We start from the raw sequence: 20909 nt of genomic DNA, 5'->3' as shown, positions 1-20909 counted from the left end.
GTCCGACTTCAGCCAGGTCACGATCCCGCGGTCCGTGAGTTCGAGCCCCGCGTCAGGCTCTGGGCTGATGGCTCGGAGCCTGGAGCCTGTTTCCGATTCTGTGTCTCCCTCTCTCTCTGCCCCTCCCCCGTTCATGCTCTGTCTCTCTCTGTCCCAAAAATAAATAAACGTTGAAAAAAAAAAAATTAATTAAAAAAAAAAAAGAAAATACAATTTGATGATTTTTAGTTGAATTACCATAGAGTTATAGATGTAGAGACACCTTAAACATTAGTTTTTGTTCATCTTGTTCGCTTTAGGGTCAAAGCAACAGGTGTTGATTCAGGTAGTTGAATAACTTGATCTAGGCCACACCATTACAGGTAGAGCCTCACATCTAACTTGAATGTCTTATTTCCCAATTTGTTCTTCTGTGTCTTTCTTCTCTCCCCTTTTTTTCATTCACATTTTTCTTTCCAAAAAATATCTGTTTAGCTCTTGCTTGAACTGTTCTAGGAATTGGGGAATAACAAGAGTGGATGAACCAGAGAAAATTCCCTGCCCTTATGAGTTCATGTTCAGCTTAATGCTATTCTTTCCACATCACAGGCTTTTTATTTATCCATGATATGAAAAAAATAAAGAATTTGAAATTTTTGATAGAAATATGTATCAGACATATTTAACTTCAGCAGTTAGGTAAAATATGTAACAGACATTTGAATGCCTCCATAATTAAAAATGGTCTGGGGGCACCTGGGTGGCTTAAGTCAGTTAAGTGTCCGACTTCAGCTCAGGTCATGATCTCACGGTTGGTGAGTTTGAGCCCTGTATCAGGCTTTGTGCTGTCAGCACAGAGCCCACTTCAGATACTCTGTCTCTCTTTCTGCCCCTACCTCACTCTCTGTCTCAAAAATAAATAAAAATATTTAAAAAATGGTCTATGTTAGCAATGGGAAATTCATTTATATATGGGGTATCTTTTACTCATGATGATACACTAATCAATCAATGAATATTCATCTATTATTCTGTAGATCTATTTACATATTTTATTAATTCAGTTTTATTAAAATAGGTAAGGAAATACATCTGTGAGAGTAGCTTGCTATTTTTAAATGAAAATTAGGCAGATTCATTAGAGAAAAATTTGGAAAACATAAAGTAGAAAGAAGAAAAAATAAACACATTACCTGAAGCCAGTTGCTATAATTATTTAAATGCATTTTCTTCTAGTCTTGTATCCCTTTGGCTTTTTTTAAATGTTTATTTATATTTATTTTTGAGAGAGACAGAGAGAGTATAAGTGGAGAAGGGGTAGAGAGAGAGAGAGGGAGAGAGAGAATCCCAAGCACACTTTGAGCTGTCAGTGCAGAGCCCGATGTGGGGTTCATTCTCACGAACCATGAGATCATGACCTGAGCCAAAATCAAGAGTCAGACATTTAACTGACTGAGCCACCCAGGCACTCCCCTTTTGGCTTTTAACACAATTTTAATTTCAGCAGTTAATTAATTTATCAATTAATAATAACATGTCCTCTATAGAATAACATAGAATACTAAAATACAGTATATTTGGTTTTGTCATGAATATTTTATTTTAAGAAAATAAGAAAAAGTACTTTTAATTGATAATTACTTTAGTCTGGGAGTTTCGGTTTCATTTTTATGTACTTTATTGTAGTTGTAACCCAAATTATATTATACTTTGTATCTTTATTTTTTCATTTAGTATTATAAGGTAAGCATTTTTGCACATTATTCCAAAAGACAGTTTTAATTCTATGTGAACTGATGCTTGATATGTAGATAGCTTTCCATAGTTGGATATTTTATTCATTTGTTTGTTTGTCTTACCAATCTGGGGTTGTGACTGAATATTCCATGTATTGGTCCTAAATCTTGATTGATTCCTGGAAGTGAAATTACTTAGTCAAAAACATTGATTATCATTGTAGTTACTGCACATTAAAATCAGATAGCTGAAGAGTACTGAGCACTTATAAATAGGTCAGAGGCTGTATTATAAGTGATAGTTTGAGAAAGGGTCACAGAAATGAATCAGAAAGAAGTAGAATCCTTCTTCTGTCTTTTCAAGGAAAAACCTAGTATAGAGAGTATAGCAGTGACGATAGAGTAAAAGGAACAAGAGGTACATGAAAGCAGCCCTTTAGAAGCCCTGTTACTTTCATGGCACCAGGGACTATGATAATATAACAGTTGTTGATGTCTTCTGATTAAAAAATAATAAATGGAAATAATAAGACCATAAAACCCACCCAGTATCCATAAGGCAGAGAGAACCTACCATTTTGGTGCACTTGCTTTATAGAGTGCATAAAATGAGATCATACTATGTGTATGATTTGATATTCTGCCTTTGTTATTTTACATAATGTGAACACCTTTTTGTCACTATTTTCCAACTTATGATACTTGGGTGCTGCATACTATTCTTTTATTTATTTATTTTAAATTGAAGTATAATTAACATACAGCATTATATTAATTTCAAGTGTACGAGATGATTCCACATTTCCATACATTACTCAGTGCTCATTCAATGAACATTTTTATAATTAAATGTGGTACTTCTGATAATGCAATTAGAATAAATATGTATTTCTTTACAATTGGAATTACTTGTTTAAAATTTAGATAATGCCACTTACAGATATCTAAAATTCACCTGTGTAAGTGGAGGTAGGGCTTATTTTTTAAATTTCTATACCTAAATTCTCCCTTAGGTCATCTATGATGCTGTATAACCCCAGAGACTTACCTTGGGTCACAGGTCTCTAATTAACCTTCCTTGGACAAATGTAAGGCTATCAGACCGTTGAATTGTCACTGTCACTAACTAAAAGAAAATTTTGGAGTGTCTGGAAACAAATGCTCAAGATTAATTAAATATCCATTATGGTTACCTTATGCTGATCATATGATCACATGATAGTTGTAACCACTTTCTCAATATATGCATGTTTTCTCTTTCTATCCTGGAGTGCCTCATGGTTCTTTAAGGATTTCCAAACTGTCTATGTGGGCAAGAATGTGTAATCTCACTCAACCTCAATCTCTGTCTCTCTGTGTCTCTGTCTCTCTCTCTCTCTCTCTCTCTCCCTCATTTCTCTGGTTACATGTTGCCTTTTCTCTCTGGTAATCTTGCTGGCCTGAAGTGTTATAAGATGTTCCCTTCTTCTTCTTCCTTTTTTCTTGTCACTTCTGACTTCAATCTTTGTGATGAAAGCAGATATTTACTCATTTCTGTGGTTAGAGTATAGAAAGCATGGCTTTGGCACAGTGCCTTAATTTCTGAGTCTTCCTTATCCCCATCTTGTTTGGGCAACTGAGTACTCTTGATTTGGAATGGTGAACTGCGGAGTTCAGCTCACCAGTGGATGCTGCTCTGAAGTGAAGAGTTGATTTCTGTGTGATTTCCAGAATTTCAAAAAGATATCCACATTTCACTACAGTATAGCTCTCTTTAGGGAACTGTTGATAGCATAACAAATCTGAGTCTCCATGTTTTCCCCAACTCAGCTTCTTAGGCTCTGTAGTTGCGGATGGGGGGCCCCCGGGGCTGGGCCCTGAGGCCTTGCATAAAGGTTGGCTCAGGAGAGATGGAAAGGCATCCCTGGGGAATAAGTCATGGCCAGTATTAGTCTGCCTGGAGCATAAGACTTAGTTGCTGAATAATGTATGTTTAATATATGTGCAATCAGTTCCAGATTTATAAATACTGTAACAGCAGATCCTTCTATATTGCATTCTGTCATCTCTACAGAGGAAGCAGAAGAAAGGGTGAAACTAAAAAGTCACCTTTGCTCCTTCTAGTCAGATGGAAAAGGTGATGATGGCAGAAGATAATGAAACTATTTGTTAAAATATGATTTTTGTCTTTGTTGTATTTCATTTATTCATACCACTCCAGATTTTCCATCAAGAACTGCATTCAGGGTGATGTTACTTTACATATTATATGACAGTGTTGTACATTGTTATATGTATCTGGATGGGGTTATATACTCAGGCTCTAAATTATGCTAGTATATCAATACCATATATGAAACTGAATAAAAATAGTGATTAGGATAAGAACTAGTATAGGTACTTGAATACATATCTTATACCATTTTCCAGGGAAAGGTGACGTATTTGGAGACATCTTCTGGAAGGAAACCACCCTCGCTCACGCATGTGCCAATGTCCGAGCACTAACATACTGTGACCTCCACATCATCAAGCGAGAAGCCTTGCTCAAAGTCCTGGACTTTTATACAGCTTTTGCAAACTCATTCTCAAGGAATCTCACTCTTACTTGTAATCTAAGGAAACGGGTATGTTGCATGTATCCACTTCCCCTTATTAGTATCGATAGAGTTAATATGTCATGCTCTATTAGCTGAGGTGTGGAAAAGGTATTTCATTTTGCACTCGTACATTCTCATTGATTTGAAGTGATATAATTCTTTCCCTTTCTTTATATTTTGTTTCCTTTTTAAGAGGGGGGAAGAAACCCTGAGTATGTGGTTAAAGACTTGAATCTTTATAATTTAAAAGTAAAATGAAAGGCAGAGTTGAGAAACAAGCATACTGTACTATAATATAATTAGTTCTTGGGGTTTATGATAACTGCCATAAAAATAATGTCAGTGTCCCTTACTTTATTATGTGGATTTTTTAAGTTGGTAAGGTTAATCAGACTGAATGTTTATTTTATATTCCTGACTCTATTTAAATATCCTTTCTCATTTAATGATCAATTCATAAAGCCTATTACCTGTGAATTCTTTCAAAGCATACTATCTTAAAAAATAATTAGCCACACTGACATGTCCTACAAATTGGTATAGCAATCCTTAACTTTGCACTGCTGTTGCAAATACAATCTTCGTGGCCGTTATCTTTTTTATTGATGACCGTGACACAAATTTAATTTGCATAAAGACATCCCCTAGCTATGATTTATGGGTCATTGGACATTGGCTAGGGCCCTTTTATTGCCAAGAATGAAATACACATTTGGACAACTGCACTTAAGGAATTTCATCTAAAATAATTGCCTGTCTATGGTGAAGTATTTTGAAATAGCAAGCTTCCTTCCCATTGCCCCCTTAAATAGAACTTTCCCTTTAGTTAACATGGAGGAGAAAAATCAAGCCATGAGACAAATCAGCATCTCTACTGCAGCAGCAGAGAAATGAACGTAAGCAAATCAATATAGCTCCCTACTTGGGGTTCTAAGAGAGGATAGGACTGCAGGAGTCATATTCCTCCCAGCTGTGTCACAACATTGGATCTACATTTGAGTAACATTTTCAGTTTATATTTTTGTTAACAAATGTTTATTGAGCACTCACAACCTGCATGACAAAACGTAAGGAGTTGCTGCGAGCACGAGGACTAGAGCCGCAATGCTTAAGGAGCTTACAGCCAAGTGTGACTGGTATGTGAAACACAAATATGTGAAACACGGATTTGTACATGTAATTGAAAGTGAAGATGGTGATGAATGGGGAAGAGGGGTACCGAATATGAACTAAACGTGGAATTTTCTTGTTTATTCATCAGGGAGTGTAGAGTCCCTTTTAAGCAGAAATAAGTCTCCTTTAGTCCATGCTCTACCTTCCCCAGTGCCAAATTCCTCTTCTGCAAGGCAGCCCGTTAGATATTTGAAACTCTTACATCTTATTAAGTCTTCTCCAGTATAAATTTTGCCAGTTTTGGAGTCTTCCCACACACCGCGAGATCACCGAAACCCCTATCCATCATCGTTACGGTCCTCAGGACAGATCCTATTTGTCACTGTCCTCCTCAAAGCATGTTGTTTACACAGTACCTCATCTGATGTTTGTAATATTCCTGTGGAAAAAAAAGGACAGTTATTTTCCCTTCAAAACACATGGGGAAACTCAGGCCCAGAGGGATTAATATCAAATAACCAACTGATATATTTGCAGTGCAAGGTCTCAAAGAGGGATAATTACCAGTAGAAAATAAATTCTGGTTCTTCAGAATGAGTCCATCACAGAGCCCTATTGCCTCTTTTTTTTTTTTTCTCTTTCACACATCTGAGCATATGTACACCACACCCACCCACCCACACACTGTTGTGAATGCTGAGTGCACACACCTGCATGATTACGTCTGCTAGGAAGAGAGCTACAGACAGGAAACTGTGTGTTTTTTAATTGGACCCGGGGGTGGTGCACCCACGTCTGCAGGTACTGGTGCCCAGGTTACATCAAATAGCTTCTTCCCTATATACTCTGTTCCCTGTTACAACCTGTGCCCATTTAAAAAAATTTTTTTTATAAATTCTAGCCCTTCTTCAATTGATGGATGGTCTCAATAACTTGGCAAAATGTGGGGACAGGTGTGCTGTCGGTCAGTGTCACTTTGTTCTCAGAAAAAAAAAAATTCTCAGGATGGGTGGCTCAGTCGGTCAAGTATTCGACTCTTGATTTCAGTTCAGGTCATGATCTCACGATTTGGTTCTTGGGGTCCAGTCCCGTGATGGGCCCTGTGCTTACAGGGCGGAGGCTGTTTGGGATTCTCTCTTTCCCTCTCTCTCTGCCCCTCCCTGCCTTGTGCTCTCTCTCTCAAATAACCATTAAAAAATTTTTAAAAAGTATTCTCATAAAAATAACAGAAAATATCCTCCAGTGACTCATGAGAATATCATTTTCAGAGCCTATTTTAAAACTGTGCGCTTCAACACATTTTTTATTTAATAATTGATCTTATGAAATTTTAATAACCCACAGATGAGGCACTATGATTTCCACTCATTGAAGAAAAGGCTGAGGTTCTGGGAAGGGGACAGCTAGTTACCAAGTCAATTATGGGTCAGGGTTTGCCTTCGAATCCATCCCTGTCTGATTCTAAAACCTAACTCTTTAGGTGATACCATGTTGCTTTGGCTTGTCAAGTACTTGATATATTTTTTTCCACAACAATATTCCACAGACACATAAGTTTCTCATTCCCTCAGTCACTTTCACTTCATTCCCCACAGAGCTATTAATAAAAGGATATATATTTTTAAATGGGCTCCACACCCAGCTTGGAGCCCAACGCGGGGTTTGAACTCACAACCCTGAGATCAAGACCTGAGCTGAGATCAAGAGTCAAAGCTTAACTGACTGAGCCATTCAGGTGAACCTAATAAGAGGATATTTTGTTCTTATTGCTATTATTGCAAGCATTCCTGCATTGAATATTTTTTGTGAATTGCACATTTGTTGTGAATTGCATAATCAAAACTACATCCGTAGTATGCTATTGATATCCATAGCTATCATAACCATCATTTAAGGGCATGTCCCTAGTGAGTTGGGGGGAGTGGATTTGGAACCCAGATTTTCAGCCATCATGGATTACAGCTCTGGTTTCATGAGCGCATGAGGTGGCTCAGTGGAGAGGTCTGTAAAGTGTGTGGTTCCTGGTGGTCACAATAATGGGGGGTGTGTCAGTGCTTTAGCTGCTTGCCCCATCTCCATTACGGGAAGATAAGATATTTGTTATGCCAACATAGATCCCGCTAACCATCCTTAAGTTCCTCTCTATACAAATTCTAGAACTAGAACTGGTAATTCCATCCATCAACTAGAGCAGGGGTTGGCAAACTTTCTCGGATAAGGATCAGTCAGTAGATATTTTAGGATTTGAAGGCCACAGAATCTCTGTGTCAATGACTCAGGCTTGCCACTGTAGTGTGAAAGCAGCTGTCTTAGCTCAGGGAGCCATAACAAAATACTGTACACTTAAACAACAGGAATTTACTTCACACAGCTCTGGAGGCCGAGAAATTCGAGATCAAGGTGCGGGACCCAGCTGGGTACCCCAGTAAGGGCTCTTTTCTTCCTGGCTTGTAGACCTCTGCCTTTTCTCTATGTCCCCACATGGCTCTGAGTAAGGGAGACAGAAAGAGAGGAAGGGAGAAAGAGAGAGAAAAAGAGAGAGAGAGAGAGAGAAAGTTCTCTCTCTAGTGCCTCTTTTTAGGGCAGAATTCTTATCACGAGGACCTCACCTTCATGACCTCATCTAAACCGAATTAGCTCCCCAAAACCTCTTTGTCAAATATCATATTAGGGGATTAGGACTTCAAGATCCGAAGTTTGGGGAGATACAGTTCAGTTCACAGCAGCAGCCAAAGATAATATGTAAATAAGTGAGCATAGTTGTGCTTTAGGAAAATTTTATCTACACAAACAGGTAGCTTCCATGGGCCTTAGTGTGTCAATTGCTGGGAAGGACAATGAGAATGCAAATACAATTCTCTCCCCCTTATATTAGAAATCATCTCTATTACTTGCCGCTCAGAGGTTATCATGCAATGGAAAATACCATACACGAGAGGTGGCTGCAGAAACAGGTCAATAAAATGCATGAGTGAGGCAAGGCTCCCGTGGCTGTTGAAGACCAGCGTTCACACCATACATAAGAGGGGCAGGGGCTCCTTGGCCTGGTTGCACACTGCCTTGGAATGCCAGCCCAGTGTTGCTTGGTCTGCATATTTTTTTTCCCCAGAGAATCCAGAGGTACAAATTTTTACACAAAACCACACTAGTTTTGTACCTAATTTGCTTCGGCTTTTTAAAAGATAACATGGTGAAACAATGCAAGTTTGATGAATGCCAGACTGATGAATCCAAGTGTGCTTGCTCTTGGTCCAAATGTTTGTGAACTAAATGGAATGAGTTTATGAACTCTTGATCTCATGATAGTAGAAGCCTGAAATTTTTTTTTTAATTTTTTTTTCAACGTTTATTTATTTTTGAGACAGAGAGAGACAGAGCATGAACAGGGGAGGGGCAGAGAGAGAGGGAGACACAGAATCTGAAACAGGAGAAGCCTGAAATTTTTACCTAAAGCTTGTAAATTTGGATAAGAAAAATTATTACATCTTAATTTTCTTTATTTTCTAAGTGAAATTTAGCTTTTCCTTCAATCATGAAGGTTGCTAACATACTACAGTAGTATTAGTATTATTAAATAGTATTATTTATAACTATTAGTATATATTAGTATTATTAAATAGTATTATTTATAATTATTAGTATATATTAATATTATTAAATAGTATTATTTCTTTACCAAAAGAACTCATAGATATTTGCATATTATATTGTACTTGTTGAAGTGTTTAGGCTCATCACTGCTTAATAATTATGGAAATTATTATAGACCTGCTACTAAGATGAGGTTATTGCATTTAAAAAGCACAGATGACTATTTTTTGTGAATTCTTTTTTAATATTTTGATAACTGGACTTCAACATAATGTTTTTTTTTCCATTTGCAATACTATATATTTTATTTTGTGCATTTAAAGCAACACAGGCTTCCCTAGACTGCTGGAGATCAAGAACTCCCACACGACAGTCAGAAACTGAACTAAGTTGAACAAAAGGACAGGTTGGTGTATTTTTCTCAATAATAAGAACACAATTCCATAGTTTTCAGTAAGTTTAAACACATTCAGAAAAGGCATGGAGAGCAACAGCGGAAGGTTGGCTCACTCGCTGACTTGGGTTATGTATTTATGTACTTAATTAAGTGAAGCTACAATTTCCTGGAATGGCAGAATGGTGTTTATTAATTTCTTTTTTAATGTTTATTTTTGAGAGAGAGAGAGAGAGAGAGCACACAAGTGAGACAGGGGCAGGAAGAGGGGGACAGAGGATCCAAAGTGGGCTCCGTGCTGACAGCAGCGAGTCTGATGTAGGGCTTGAACTCGCGAACTGATGACCTGAGCTAAAGTCGGATGCTCAACTGACTGAGCCACCCAGGTGCCCCAGACAAAATGGCGCTTATTAACTTGAGGACCAACCCTCAGGTCCAGGTCTGAAAAGGCAAGTGGCACACCCAGCACAGGTGATCTCTAAATTGTAAGGGATTTTAATCAGACTGTTGAAGCAATTCGTGCACTTCTCCTCATTCTGCCTAGTTGTGATGCAATGAAGTACTGTCTGTGTAAAAAGAGTTAACGTAGCAGGTGTGACTGCTGTGCTTTAGAAGACCTGCTTCTAGAGCAGGCTCTTGGCTGGCACCTGGGAACTCGGTTTCAGGAGGGTTCCCGTCAGGTTAATGGGTGAGAGTGGCTCACTGTGCCTACTCTGTTTATTCAAACAGTGTGGTCTCTGCTAAACATTTACTTATGGCCACATTAAGTGTAGTTGGGATTTTGAGTTGTTTCTAAATATTTCCTTCACTTTCAAGCTAGCATGAACATATTTTCCTCCAGACTGACTATTTGGATGAGTGAGGAGTTTTATTTTCTATTTTTGGTACCTTTTCTGAAAAGACCCTTTGACAAAGTGTGGCACAGAGAGTATTGGCTGGCTCCGTGTATATCAGTATGCATCTATCACGGCCCTACTACATACCTAGGCGGTCATGGAGATAAAAGGCCCAGTGCCTGCTCTCTAGGGGCCTGCCGTCTAGCAAGAGTCAAATAAATCCTAACAGAGCCCGACAAATGCTATGAGAGGATTACATTCAGGGTAGAGAGTGGGTGGGGGTCATAGAGGAGATGAATCCAACTCATCCCAGAGGAAGACACAGGGAGGGATTCCAGGAGGTAATGATGACATGACTGGCATTAGGATTTTATTTTATGTTATGTTATTTTATTTATTTTATTTTATTTCATTATTTTATATTTTAATTGTGACTGTTCATTTCTACTTTTTGTATATTTATTTAGAGAGCATGAGCGGGGGGGGGGGCAGAGAGAGAATCTCAAGTAGGCTCCATAGCTCAGCACAGAGCCTGACTTGGGGCTCAGTCTCACCACCGTGAGATCATGATCTGAGCCAAAATCAAGAGTTGGATGCTTACTGACTGAGCCACCCAGGCACCCCAGGATTTCATTTTAAACGGAATAATATTCAAGAGGAAGGAATGATCTTGCAGACCCCCTAGTCCAATTTATTTTCTTTATGGATGAGAAAACTGAGACCCAGTGAATTAAGTGACTTGCTCAGGTTTGCTTAGCAAATAAGCATCAGGGCTGGGATGGGAATCCAAGTCCTTTGAATTCTATGCTGGTGGTATTTTTACTAGCTAGCCTAGTTTAAAAGCCTTGTGTCGAAGACTGTGAGTAAAATGCAATATTTGGCTGTGTTCATTTTTAACAGGGAAAAAGGAAGGTAGACAGCATGAGTTTGCCTGTGATTCGTAGACTGATTTTAGTGTTTTTCACATCATGATTAGGGATAAAACTAACAGCAGAGCAGAAAAACCAGGCTATCGGCAATGTTCAGAGTTGTGAACAGGATTCCCAGTCTCAGTGCGAGCCAATGTGTGTGGTGTGGCCACAGCGGGTGTGCCGCTTGCGTTGTGAAGGGTCTCATTTTTAGTAAAAGCATGGAACTTCCAACATATCAGTGTTGTTCAAGAAGTGTTACTGAACACGGTAAAATACTGCTTTGCTGAAAATACTATGTTTCTAATATACTCTCTGCTATCTTGTCAATACTTTTAAGAACTATACTGGCTGCCACCCCGTTAGTATAAACGTGTAAAAAAGGAAATTTCTCACATTAAACAAAACTCCTATTTTTTACACCTTTGTATTTTAAGTTACTTTCTTAAGAATTGAGCACTTTCACATTAGAAGTTATGAAAAAAAATACTGACAAGTTTCCTGCCAGAAGTGATATGTATTAGTACTAAAAATGTTTGTTGATTAAAAAGGGGGAAGAGGGGGAGGAAGGAAGAAAGATTGGAAGAAAGAAATAAAAGGACAACAAGTATTTTCATACAGAATTGGGAAAATCTGAGACCTGACTGACAGCAGGAAACAGACAGGGAATGAGCTGATACCGAGAACGATTCTTTGTTAGGAATGAGAACTAAGATAACCATGTGGTCAGTGCCAAAAAAAAAACAACTGGGAAGAGATCGCTAACTGAAATTTGAAAGGAAAGAAAAATAGTTAAGACCGAACAATGTGAATATAGTCTTAAAATTGTGCAATCAACTGGGCTTCCCTTTTAAAGGCCATGTCTATGGGACATCTGGGTGGTTCAATGGTTAAGCAACCAACTCTTGATTTTGGCTCAGGTCATGATCTCACGATTCGTGAGTTTAAGCCCCACATCGGGCTCCACACTGTAACAGTATAGAGTCTGCTTGAGGTTCTTTCTCTCTGCTCCTCCCATGTGCTCTCTCTCAAAATAAATAAATAAACTTAATAAAATAATGTTTTTAAATACCATATCTATTATGTTAATGAGTAGAAACCCCTCTTGTGGTTCCAGATTGAGTGGTCATGGACAGAGAACTTATGTGTCTTTTCATTCCATGGCTCTGCTGACTTTATTGCTGGTGTCATGAAAATTTCTAAGCCAAACGATTCTAGAGAAATGTTTCCAGTACATCTACTATTATGATGGAGTGGATCTCCTTGGACCTTGATCAAAAGTGATGCCAAATTGGGGCGCCTGGGTGGCTCAGTTGGTTAAGCCACTCTGTCCCTCCCTTGCTTGCTCTGTCTCTCTCTCAAAAATAGATAAATAAACTTTAAAAAACTTAAAAAAAAAAAAAGTGATGCCAAACTGACACTTGCCCTTAGTTGTGGTCTCAAAGAAACATCTCTATGGTTGCCTTGGAGACCTATCTTGCTCCTAGTTTATGCTCCTTTTTACTGAACATCTGTATACCCCTTAGTTCAGACACAAGCTAATCCAAGACCTATTAACAGTATTAATTTATCCCTTGTATTAATCTGTTCAGAATGCCATAACAAAATAACACAGACTGGATGGTTAAACTGAAAGGTATTGTCTGACAGCCTTCAGGCTAGAAGTTCAAGACCAAAGTGCCAGCGAGGTTGGTGTCTGCTGAGAGTTCTGTCCTTGGGTTGTAGATGGCTGCCTTCTGGCTGTGTGCTCATATGGTCCTTCCTCTGTGAAGGAAGTCTCTGGTGTCTCTTCTTAATCCTGTTGGATCAGAGCCCCAACCTTATGACTTCATTTAACTATGATTTCTTTAGAGGTCCCATCTTCAGAGACAGCCACACTGGGGGTTAGAGCTTAGATATATGATTTGGGAGGAGGACACAACAACCCTCTTTTTTTTTTTTTTTAAATTAAATGTGAAGGAGTAACTTTGAGAAGTTTTCTAAAATCAAAACTTACAACTGAAATAGGTCTGGATTACTGGGGATATGCATCAGCATCAACATTCAGTACTGGCTGCTGTAACTTCTCGGCAATGCATAATTATCATTACTACCAAAACGTTCTTGCCCTCCTACAGTGATTTAAGAAAGGATCCCATTTAAACTTAGAAAAATTTCCCCCCAAGAATGATGAATGCAAATTGTAAATTGGAAAAACAGAACATAAAAGTAGTTATCCCTTTCCTCCCATAAAACCAGGATCCTTTTCCTCAAATGGCAGTATTCTTAAGTAGAGAGTAACAGAAGCCAGCGGGCCATTTATGGGTGGCTAGAGCACCAATCCTGTATTTTAATATCACAGTGGAAAGAAATGGTGGGTTAGGGTCACTCATGCATTAGCACAGGCTCAGAACTCAGTAACTGTTTTTCTTTCCAAAAAGCATTCTTATCCTGGTGAATCCAGTGACACGGAATGTATTTTTTTCTTTGAGCAGTGAAGCATCTGTATAACAATTACCTTTTATAGACGGAAGACAGACTGGAATTGGATACTGAGCAGGCTTTGAGTACTTGCTTGGTGTACATGTGTTGCAGACTACATGTATTTCAGGGGTCAGTACTGGCATCTTTGAAGAAGTAGTCTAGGATTCTGATAAGGGGAGTTCCAACTCCACTATTTCCCACCCCCCCCTTTCTCCCACCCTGGTACATCAGCTGAACAAAATACGGGAGTATATTCATTTCATATCCCTGCAAGCTCGTATCCAATTAAAAAGACATCACTAAAACACTGTCCACACTTGGAACAAAAGCTAATATGGTCTCCATAAAACTCTGAAGTATTCCAGAGAATCTGTGCTTCTCTCATAGCACTGATTGTGGTACTTGGGTTTCCTATTTGCATGTTTGTTTTTTCAATTAAACAACGAGCTCCTTAAAGTAGGTATTTTTCTGTAATCTCTTTGCCATTGCCAATGACCAGAATAGTGCCTGCTGTGTAACTGAATGAATGAATCAGTGAATGAATGCAAAGTGAATCTGACATACTGGCCAGCATAGTTTTTATCATCACTGACTACAATAATCACTGTCATCCAGAAAAACAAATGATGCCCTTGACGATTTTGGCAGAGAGCCTTATGAAATAGGATTATGAAAAGGACCATTACGAATTAGTGTTAAATCACAATTAGAGCTAACTTCCAGCTGCAGTTTCTAACCATTTCTGCCTGCGGAGTCCACACAATGCCCCGTCTCTCTAGCACTTTCAGAAGACAGCAACGTTGACATCACTATTGCGTGAATTTAGATCACCTGATGCCAGGGGCTGTGCTTGTCAGAACAGTGCTTTCATCTCATTCAAAAGGACTTTAAAGAACAAACTTTTTTTTCTCATCGTTTCCCTTGTAGAATCTGCATACACCCTTGAGTGTGAGCAGAGAGCTACTATCTTAGCTGATCATCAGGATCGCAAATGCGTGTGAACTACTAGAAACACTGGCCATTTGGGGCGCCTGGGTGGCTCAGTCAGTTAAGCGGCCGACTTCGGCTCAGGTCATGATCTCGCGGTCCGTGAGTTCGAGCTCCGCGTCGGACTCTGTGCTGACAGCTCAGAGCCTGGAGCTTGTTTCAGATTCTGTGTCTCCCTCTCTCTCTGACCCTCCCCCGTTCATGCTCTGTCTCTCTCTGTCTCAAAAATTAAACGTTAAAAAAAATTTTTTTTAAATAGAAACACTGGCCATAGCCAGTACCCTGCGGCTTGTAGAAGTTTCACCTCCAAACTCATGTAGCTCTGTACCTTGCAGTTCACACACCGCGGGCCTTGTTTCATTTGGGCTTCAAATCAACACTGGAGGGAAGTGAGCCAAGAGAGGTGAGGCGACTTGCTCGAGGCCACACAGCCAATCGCTGTTCTGAAGTTCCAGCCTCCAGTGTCTCAGCTTCAGGCTGGCGCTCACCCCGCTGATGGTGGTTGAAAGAGGCAGACTTTCAGCAATTCCAGAAGTTTATCATGTGCATTTAGAGGAAGCAGAGACTTAATTATGCAGTCTTTTGATTCCTTAAGCTGCTTCTATTTAGGGCCGTCTTGATCTGCTTCCAGACAGAATAAAAACTTTTCCACATTTAGCTCTCAGGACATAGGTTCACAGATCCCTCACTCTTCAGTAATACCTCCAAAGCAGCTATTTAAGGACAGTGTTTCTCAAGTTTCAGAGTGGGGCTGAATTCAGTAAGTCACCAACATACTTGAAGGGAGATCATACTGTTTGATAGCTCCCCTTTTCAAAACTAGGCTTTATTTTTATTGCAAGAAAATATGTCTTCTAGTAATAAATGAGGGAATAAGCATTTAGTATAGTCAGAAGAGTAACCTAAGAAATGATAAAATTATAATTTTATAAATTATTTTTCTTGGGAATCCTCAAAGTAGCCAACAGTCCACTTGAAACATTTGATTTTATTTTAGGGCTGAATCCTGCCTTACAATAGTGCCTTTTAGGGGTGTCATAGCTGGATACCAGACTATTCATTTCCATGTGTCAACAACCACTTCTTAATTCTCAACAATTAATATTTGATGAAGGGGCCTCTGGAAGTACAGTGCTATATCACGCCATCTTCATTTGTAGGAAACCCCTCCTTTTGAATGAGAAAAAGCAAGGATTTCTATTAAGACTGAGGGGCGCCTGGGTGGCTCAGTTGGTTAAGCGTCCCACTTCAGCTCAAGTAATAGTCTCACAGCTCTTGGGTTTGAGTCTCATGTCAAGCTCTGTGCTGACAGCTCAGAGCCCAGAGCCTGTTTCAGATTCTGTCTCCCTCCCTGCCCCTCCCCTGCTCACATTCTGTCACTGCCTCTCTCTCTCTCTCTCTCAAAAATAAACATTAAAACAAATTTAAAAAATATATTAAAACAGAAATGTACATAATATTTGCTTCCCTAATTTCTTTAGGTATTGATTTGAATTTTGAATATACACAATTTTTCCTATATTTGTTTCTTATGTATCTTTTTCCTTCTCTGTTATGGAAAAAGAAGTCAATGGATCACCTATGATTGTACACATAATATGTATATAAAATATATACTATATAATAATAGGTATGTATTTTACATATGTGTGTATACACACACACACACACACACATATATATATGTGTATATATATATATATACATATATATATATAATGTTAACTTTGGATCTGTTCATGGATCAGTACTTTAGTATATTTTTAGGTAGAGCTCTTTGGGGGGGGGTTCCTCCCACCCAACCCCCAAGTTAACATCTAAATTTGATGATATAGTTTGTCCTTGTAGGAATTTCTTCCCATCAGTTTTTGAGCTTAATCCACTGATTCAGCTTCTTCTATTCTCTGAGGAACCTCAGAAAATATCGAGATCAATAGACGTGTATTCAAAAGGTTTCTGTGTTGATTCTAAGTAGTTTGTAACACTTTACAACAGATTTTGAAAGGCTTTTGGTTATTCAGAGGGGCGTTTTCAAGATGTTTACAGTGCCAAAAAAGTGAAATAAATATTATATTTAAAACATATCAATGTATGTAGAATAGGAAGCAGTTTAGAGCATTCTATACATTTTGCAAACAAACAAAAAAATAGAGATCTGCTCTGTGGTCAGGTTGAATTCTTAATAGTTAACGATTATGACCAAAATAGTATCTGTCTTCCTGGAATGTCCATTTTTTTCCCCATCTGAAAGGTGCATTTAATAGATTTTGACATTCTAATCAAGTGATCTTTCCCCAAAAGAGTCAAATCAAGTCATTCTACTAAATAATCAGAGACACTCAGATGACCCAGCGAGGCTACAGTAATTTCTCCCAGAGAAAGTCATTCATTTTCTGCCTCTTCTTTCTGAATCAGGTTATACTTGATTTAACCCAACACTTTCAGAAGTTGACATTTGATGTCACTGGGGTTTGCGCTGTGTCCACAGTTTCATCCTTTAGAGAGCGTTGTCAATCTGCAGCGGTTCAGCAGAGGCTCCATCCCTCAGGAAACTCACAATCTGGAATGCAAATTGCAGGCTAAACATGGGAACTGCTCATTTTGCGTGCAGGAAGCAGCCAGGTTCCCCTAACAGCAGGGCACAGAGGTGATGCTGGGCACTGGACCCTGGCCAGGGATTTGCTTCCCTCTCTTACAGGTATTTTAGCAACTACTTTAAAGGTGGCTGTGAATGGCATCATAATCCCAGCATGTGAAATGGGTAATATGTAACACAGGTCCTTTGAAAGTTAGTTTCCCGTGGCAGGAAGATACATACCTCCTCCTGAGTGAGAAAATTAGTGTTTCCTAATGTTCGGAAATTCAGAGACTGGATGTCAGATGGCCTACTTAGCCATTATAGAGTGCACTGTTGCGTGGGGAAGGGCCTGTTGCACCAGAAAAAAGCAGGCACGAGAGATCAGATCCAGCCTTCTGGATTTATGATTCCATAAAGTGAGGCTGACTGCCGGCTTATGAATAGTAACATTTTCACACCTGACGGTCACCAAGTGGCTTGTTAGAGAAATCCACTGGGAAGACTTTCTCCACAGACTGCTTGGGAGTGGGAGTGGTGGTCTGGAGCAAAGAACAATGGCTGGCAGGGCCTCATTCCCTTTACTCTAAGGCAGCTGACTTCTCCCAAGAAGTCCGCAAAGAAGGTCTTAACATGGATGTTCGCCCTGGTGAGAAAACTAGGAAAGCAGATTTGGATTTGGTGGCTTTGCCAGCCCGAAAAATCTCTCTTGTGGGGCTCCTAGGCCATTCTACTTGGCACATTCCTTTTAGAAGGGTGTTTTTAATTGTGAACCAGCAACTCTATGGAGGTTGACAACATTAATGAAGCTCAAACAATGAGAAAGAGACAGAGAGAGAGAGAGAGAGAGAGAGAGAGAGAGAGAGAAATCTTTAAAAATTCAAAGACGCATCAAGACAAGTCTGTCAGAAGAAAAGATTTGCAACACATGTAATTATATGAAAATGTATCGATGCTCGAGGGTAAGCTGGCTTTACTATAAACCAAACAGCATACAAGACACTTGAATTTAGAGTTTTGGAGTATATTTTATAAAACAAACATATCAATCTCCTTCTGGAAGCACAAGTGCCTCATGGTCTAATATCCATAGCCCAGAAATAAATTTGCCATTGATGCCATAGAACTTCAAACTATCCAAGTATTTTTTTCATTTTTTCCAAACTCTTTTCAGGAAAATGTGAGCAATTTAGAAAACTGCTACTTTCGATTTCAGAGAGTGGCAGGATTCAATAGCCAGGTGTGCTCCAGTGTGTCAAAGATGTAGCTGCTTAATTTTGGTTAAAGAAGATCAGAGATGTATTTAATATCTCACCAAAAATAAAATCTATCTACTGTGAGTGACCTGGACTAGAATAAAGAAAAACTCTAACCATTTGTAGAGCAACAAAAGTGGTTATTTTAAATGGAGAGCAAGGGCAAAGATATTCCTTTGGTGAGATATAAAAAGACTCCTGGTCTCCAAACATTGTGAAAATATGGCACAGAAAAATCATCAAGATTTGGACAAATGGAAGACAAGTTGGGAAAAACTATATTATGAGACTTGAATTGCTATTTTGTAAAAGAAACCAATCAATCACCTTATCCTGTGACTTCAGCTCCTTCCTTAAGGATCAGCTTTGCCCCCCCTTTCTCCATTCACCTCCTGCTCTCCAGCTGTATGGGATCTCTACTTTCTCTGTATCAGTTTTTCAATATTTACTGTATGTTGCTTTGCAGGGTTACATGTATTGAATAGACGCCCTGTCTTCACACATTGACTGTTAAGCTGTTAAAGATAGAGAAATGGCTACTATCCCATATTTCCACCTGCTCTTTGTACTCTGGCACTCCAGTGACATTTTGTTGATTGAATAAGTAACAATATTGCAGAGTTCACTGACTTAAAGCAAGGTGTGCTGCTTCCCTTTCTAGTAGTAGAGCCTGACACCCATGAGGAGTATGTCTGGAGAGGAAAGTAGCAGGAAAAGAGGTATCTGCTTTATATATTTTTTTAATTCTGATAACTACTGGGCTCCTTTTGAATGTAGATTTCATAAGAATTTGCAAAAGTTACACTTTAGAGACATTAGAAAATTCTTTGGGGCATTAAACATAAAACATGTAGACTTGCCACTGGGTTACTGTGAGCAAATACATCTTAATTGGTTAAAATTTGTCCCAAAATAGTAAAGAGAAATGGCAATATTTGGGATTCTCCAGGAGGCACTTGAATTACTTCTTTGCTAGAAGTAGATGTTCAACTTAGAATAAATCTTTAGTTGTTTTGGTGAAGGAAAAAGGGGAAAGCATGTCCTAAACACATGGCTCCTTTGCTATTAAACAATTGGAGGTGGGAGAAGTGGGCCATAGCTTTCACCCAATTCAGAAATAAAAGTGATCTTATTGACACCCATAGGCAAAGGGCATCTATACTCTTTCCCAGGGAATGTTCTGACATCTCTCTTCGTAAGGACTAAAAAGCCAGCTTTGGGTTCAAGTGTATGATCTTGTGCACTCGGGTTTACTCACTATGCCTCTGTTTATGCATCTGTAAAATGAGATTAATGGTAGCCAATGAAGAGCCATGGAGTGCTTAAGTGCTAGGCACTTTTCTAAATGCAGAATATCTAGGAGTGAATAAACCAGATATGTTCCCTGTCCTCATGGGGTTCAGGATCTAGTGCCTGCCTCACAGAGTTGTTGGACTAAATGCATACAGACTATCCCACATGAGGTTTTAGTGGAAGTTAGCAGTGATGATGGCAGTGGTAATGGTGATGAAGACAGTGATAAGGATGTGTTTCATAAATGGCAATGCCAGACTGGTGCCCAAGATTCTCTCCCAAAATTCTAATGGGAAGAGAAGTTCAGTATTGTCTCAGTATTGGGTCTGTCACTGGTGCTAAGAAAGTAAGAGAAATGATAACAAAGTACCTGGATCTAATCATCTCTGTAGAAGATAGAACCCTCCTCTTATAAACAAAATCCAATAGGTAATGACAAGGAATTCCATATGCAACAGTGAAATAGGCTGAGAATTGCAGAAATAAACATTTCTACACTTGCCCAGAATAATGTTGATTTTTCACAAAGGAAAGGCTTACTTTCTTCTGTTAACACAAAACAATATCTCCCTCCACCTCTTTCTAAACTCCACACATTCAGCATAACTTCTGTTACGAGTAAACTCCCCACTGCGGTCTCTAACATTTGATGAAATTATTTGGTGAATGATACATATTAAGAAAACAGACAGGGGTTGAATATCAAGTCCAGATCTTGCCACTTTTTGCTCATGGATTGCATTTCTCTAACCTAGGTTAATAAGCAGCGTCCATGCTCCCCTTTGTTGTGCATGCTAAGATTAGCGTTAGCCAATTTAATTTGATCTAAAAACTTGCACTTTAACTATAGGTTCTAAACTTATCCTAAATGACATCTATTGAGTTTGTCTGAGTATTCTGCTTTCCATTGAAATAGTCCTCCCCACCTTGCCCCCGTGGCTATAGAAACAGTTATTTACATAAATGTGTTTGCCTTAATGGGTGACACTCAGGGGACGCATTGGGGAAAATGGAAAAAAAGCTTTCCAATCTGTGCCTACTATTAACCCAGTAGTTTTGTAAACCAAGAGCTCGGTTCATTCTTTTATTTAGAATGTGAGGCTAAATTTGCATTGAACTTTTAGAAGTGAAAGGCAACTACATTTCCTTTCATAAAATTTTCATTTCACATGCTCTTAACATTAGGACATCTCTGAAGG

General features: G+C 38.9%; 1 protein-coding gene across 1 annotated transcript in view; it reads left to right on the top strand.

The window, feature by feature from the left end:
* KCNH5 (potassium voltage-gated channel subfamily H member 5) overlaps window positions 1-20909 on the top strand; it is a 314764-nt gene that overhangs the window by 251904 nt on the left and 41951 nt on the right. Inside the window, exon 10 of the mRNA XM_040477339.1 lies at window positions 4125-4321. Within this exon, the coding sequence (XP_040333273.1) occupies window positions 4125-4321 (197 nt within the window). The remainder of the gene's footprint in view (window positions 1-4124; window positions 4322-20909) is intronic.

This window comes from Herpailurus yagouaroundi, unplaced genomic scaffold (genome assembly GCF_014898765.1).
Source record: "Herpailurus yagouaroundi ecotype Mexico unplaced genomic scaffold, PumYag 141, whole genome shotgun sequence".
NCBI lineage: Eukaryota > Metazoa > Chordata > Mammalia > Carnivora > Felidae > Herpailurus > Herpailurus yagouaroundi.
Note: the sequence above shows the minus strand (reverse complement) of the source record. Positions and strands in the feature narration are given on the sequence as shown.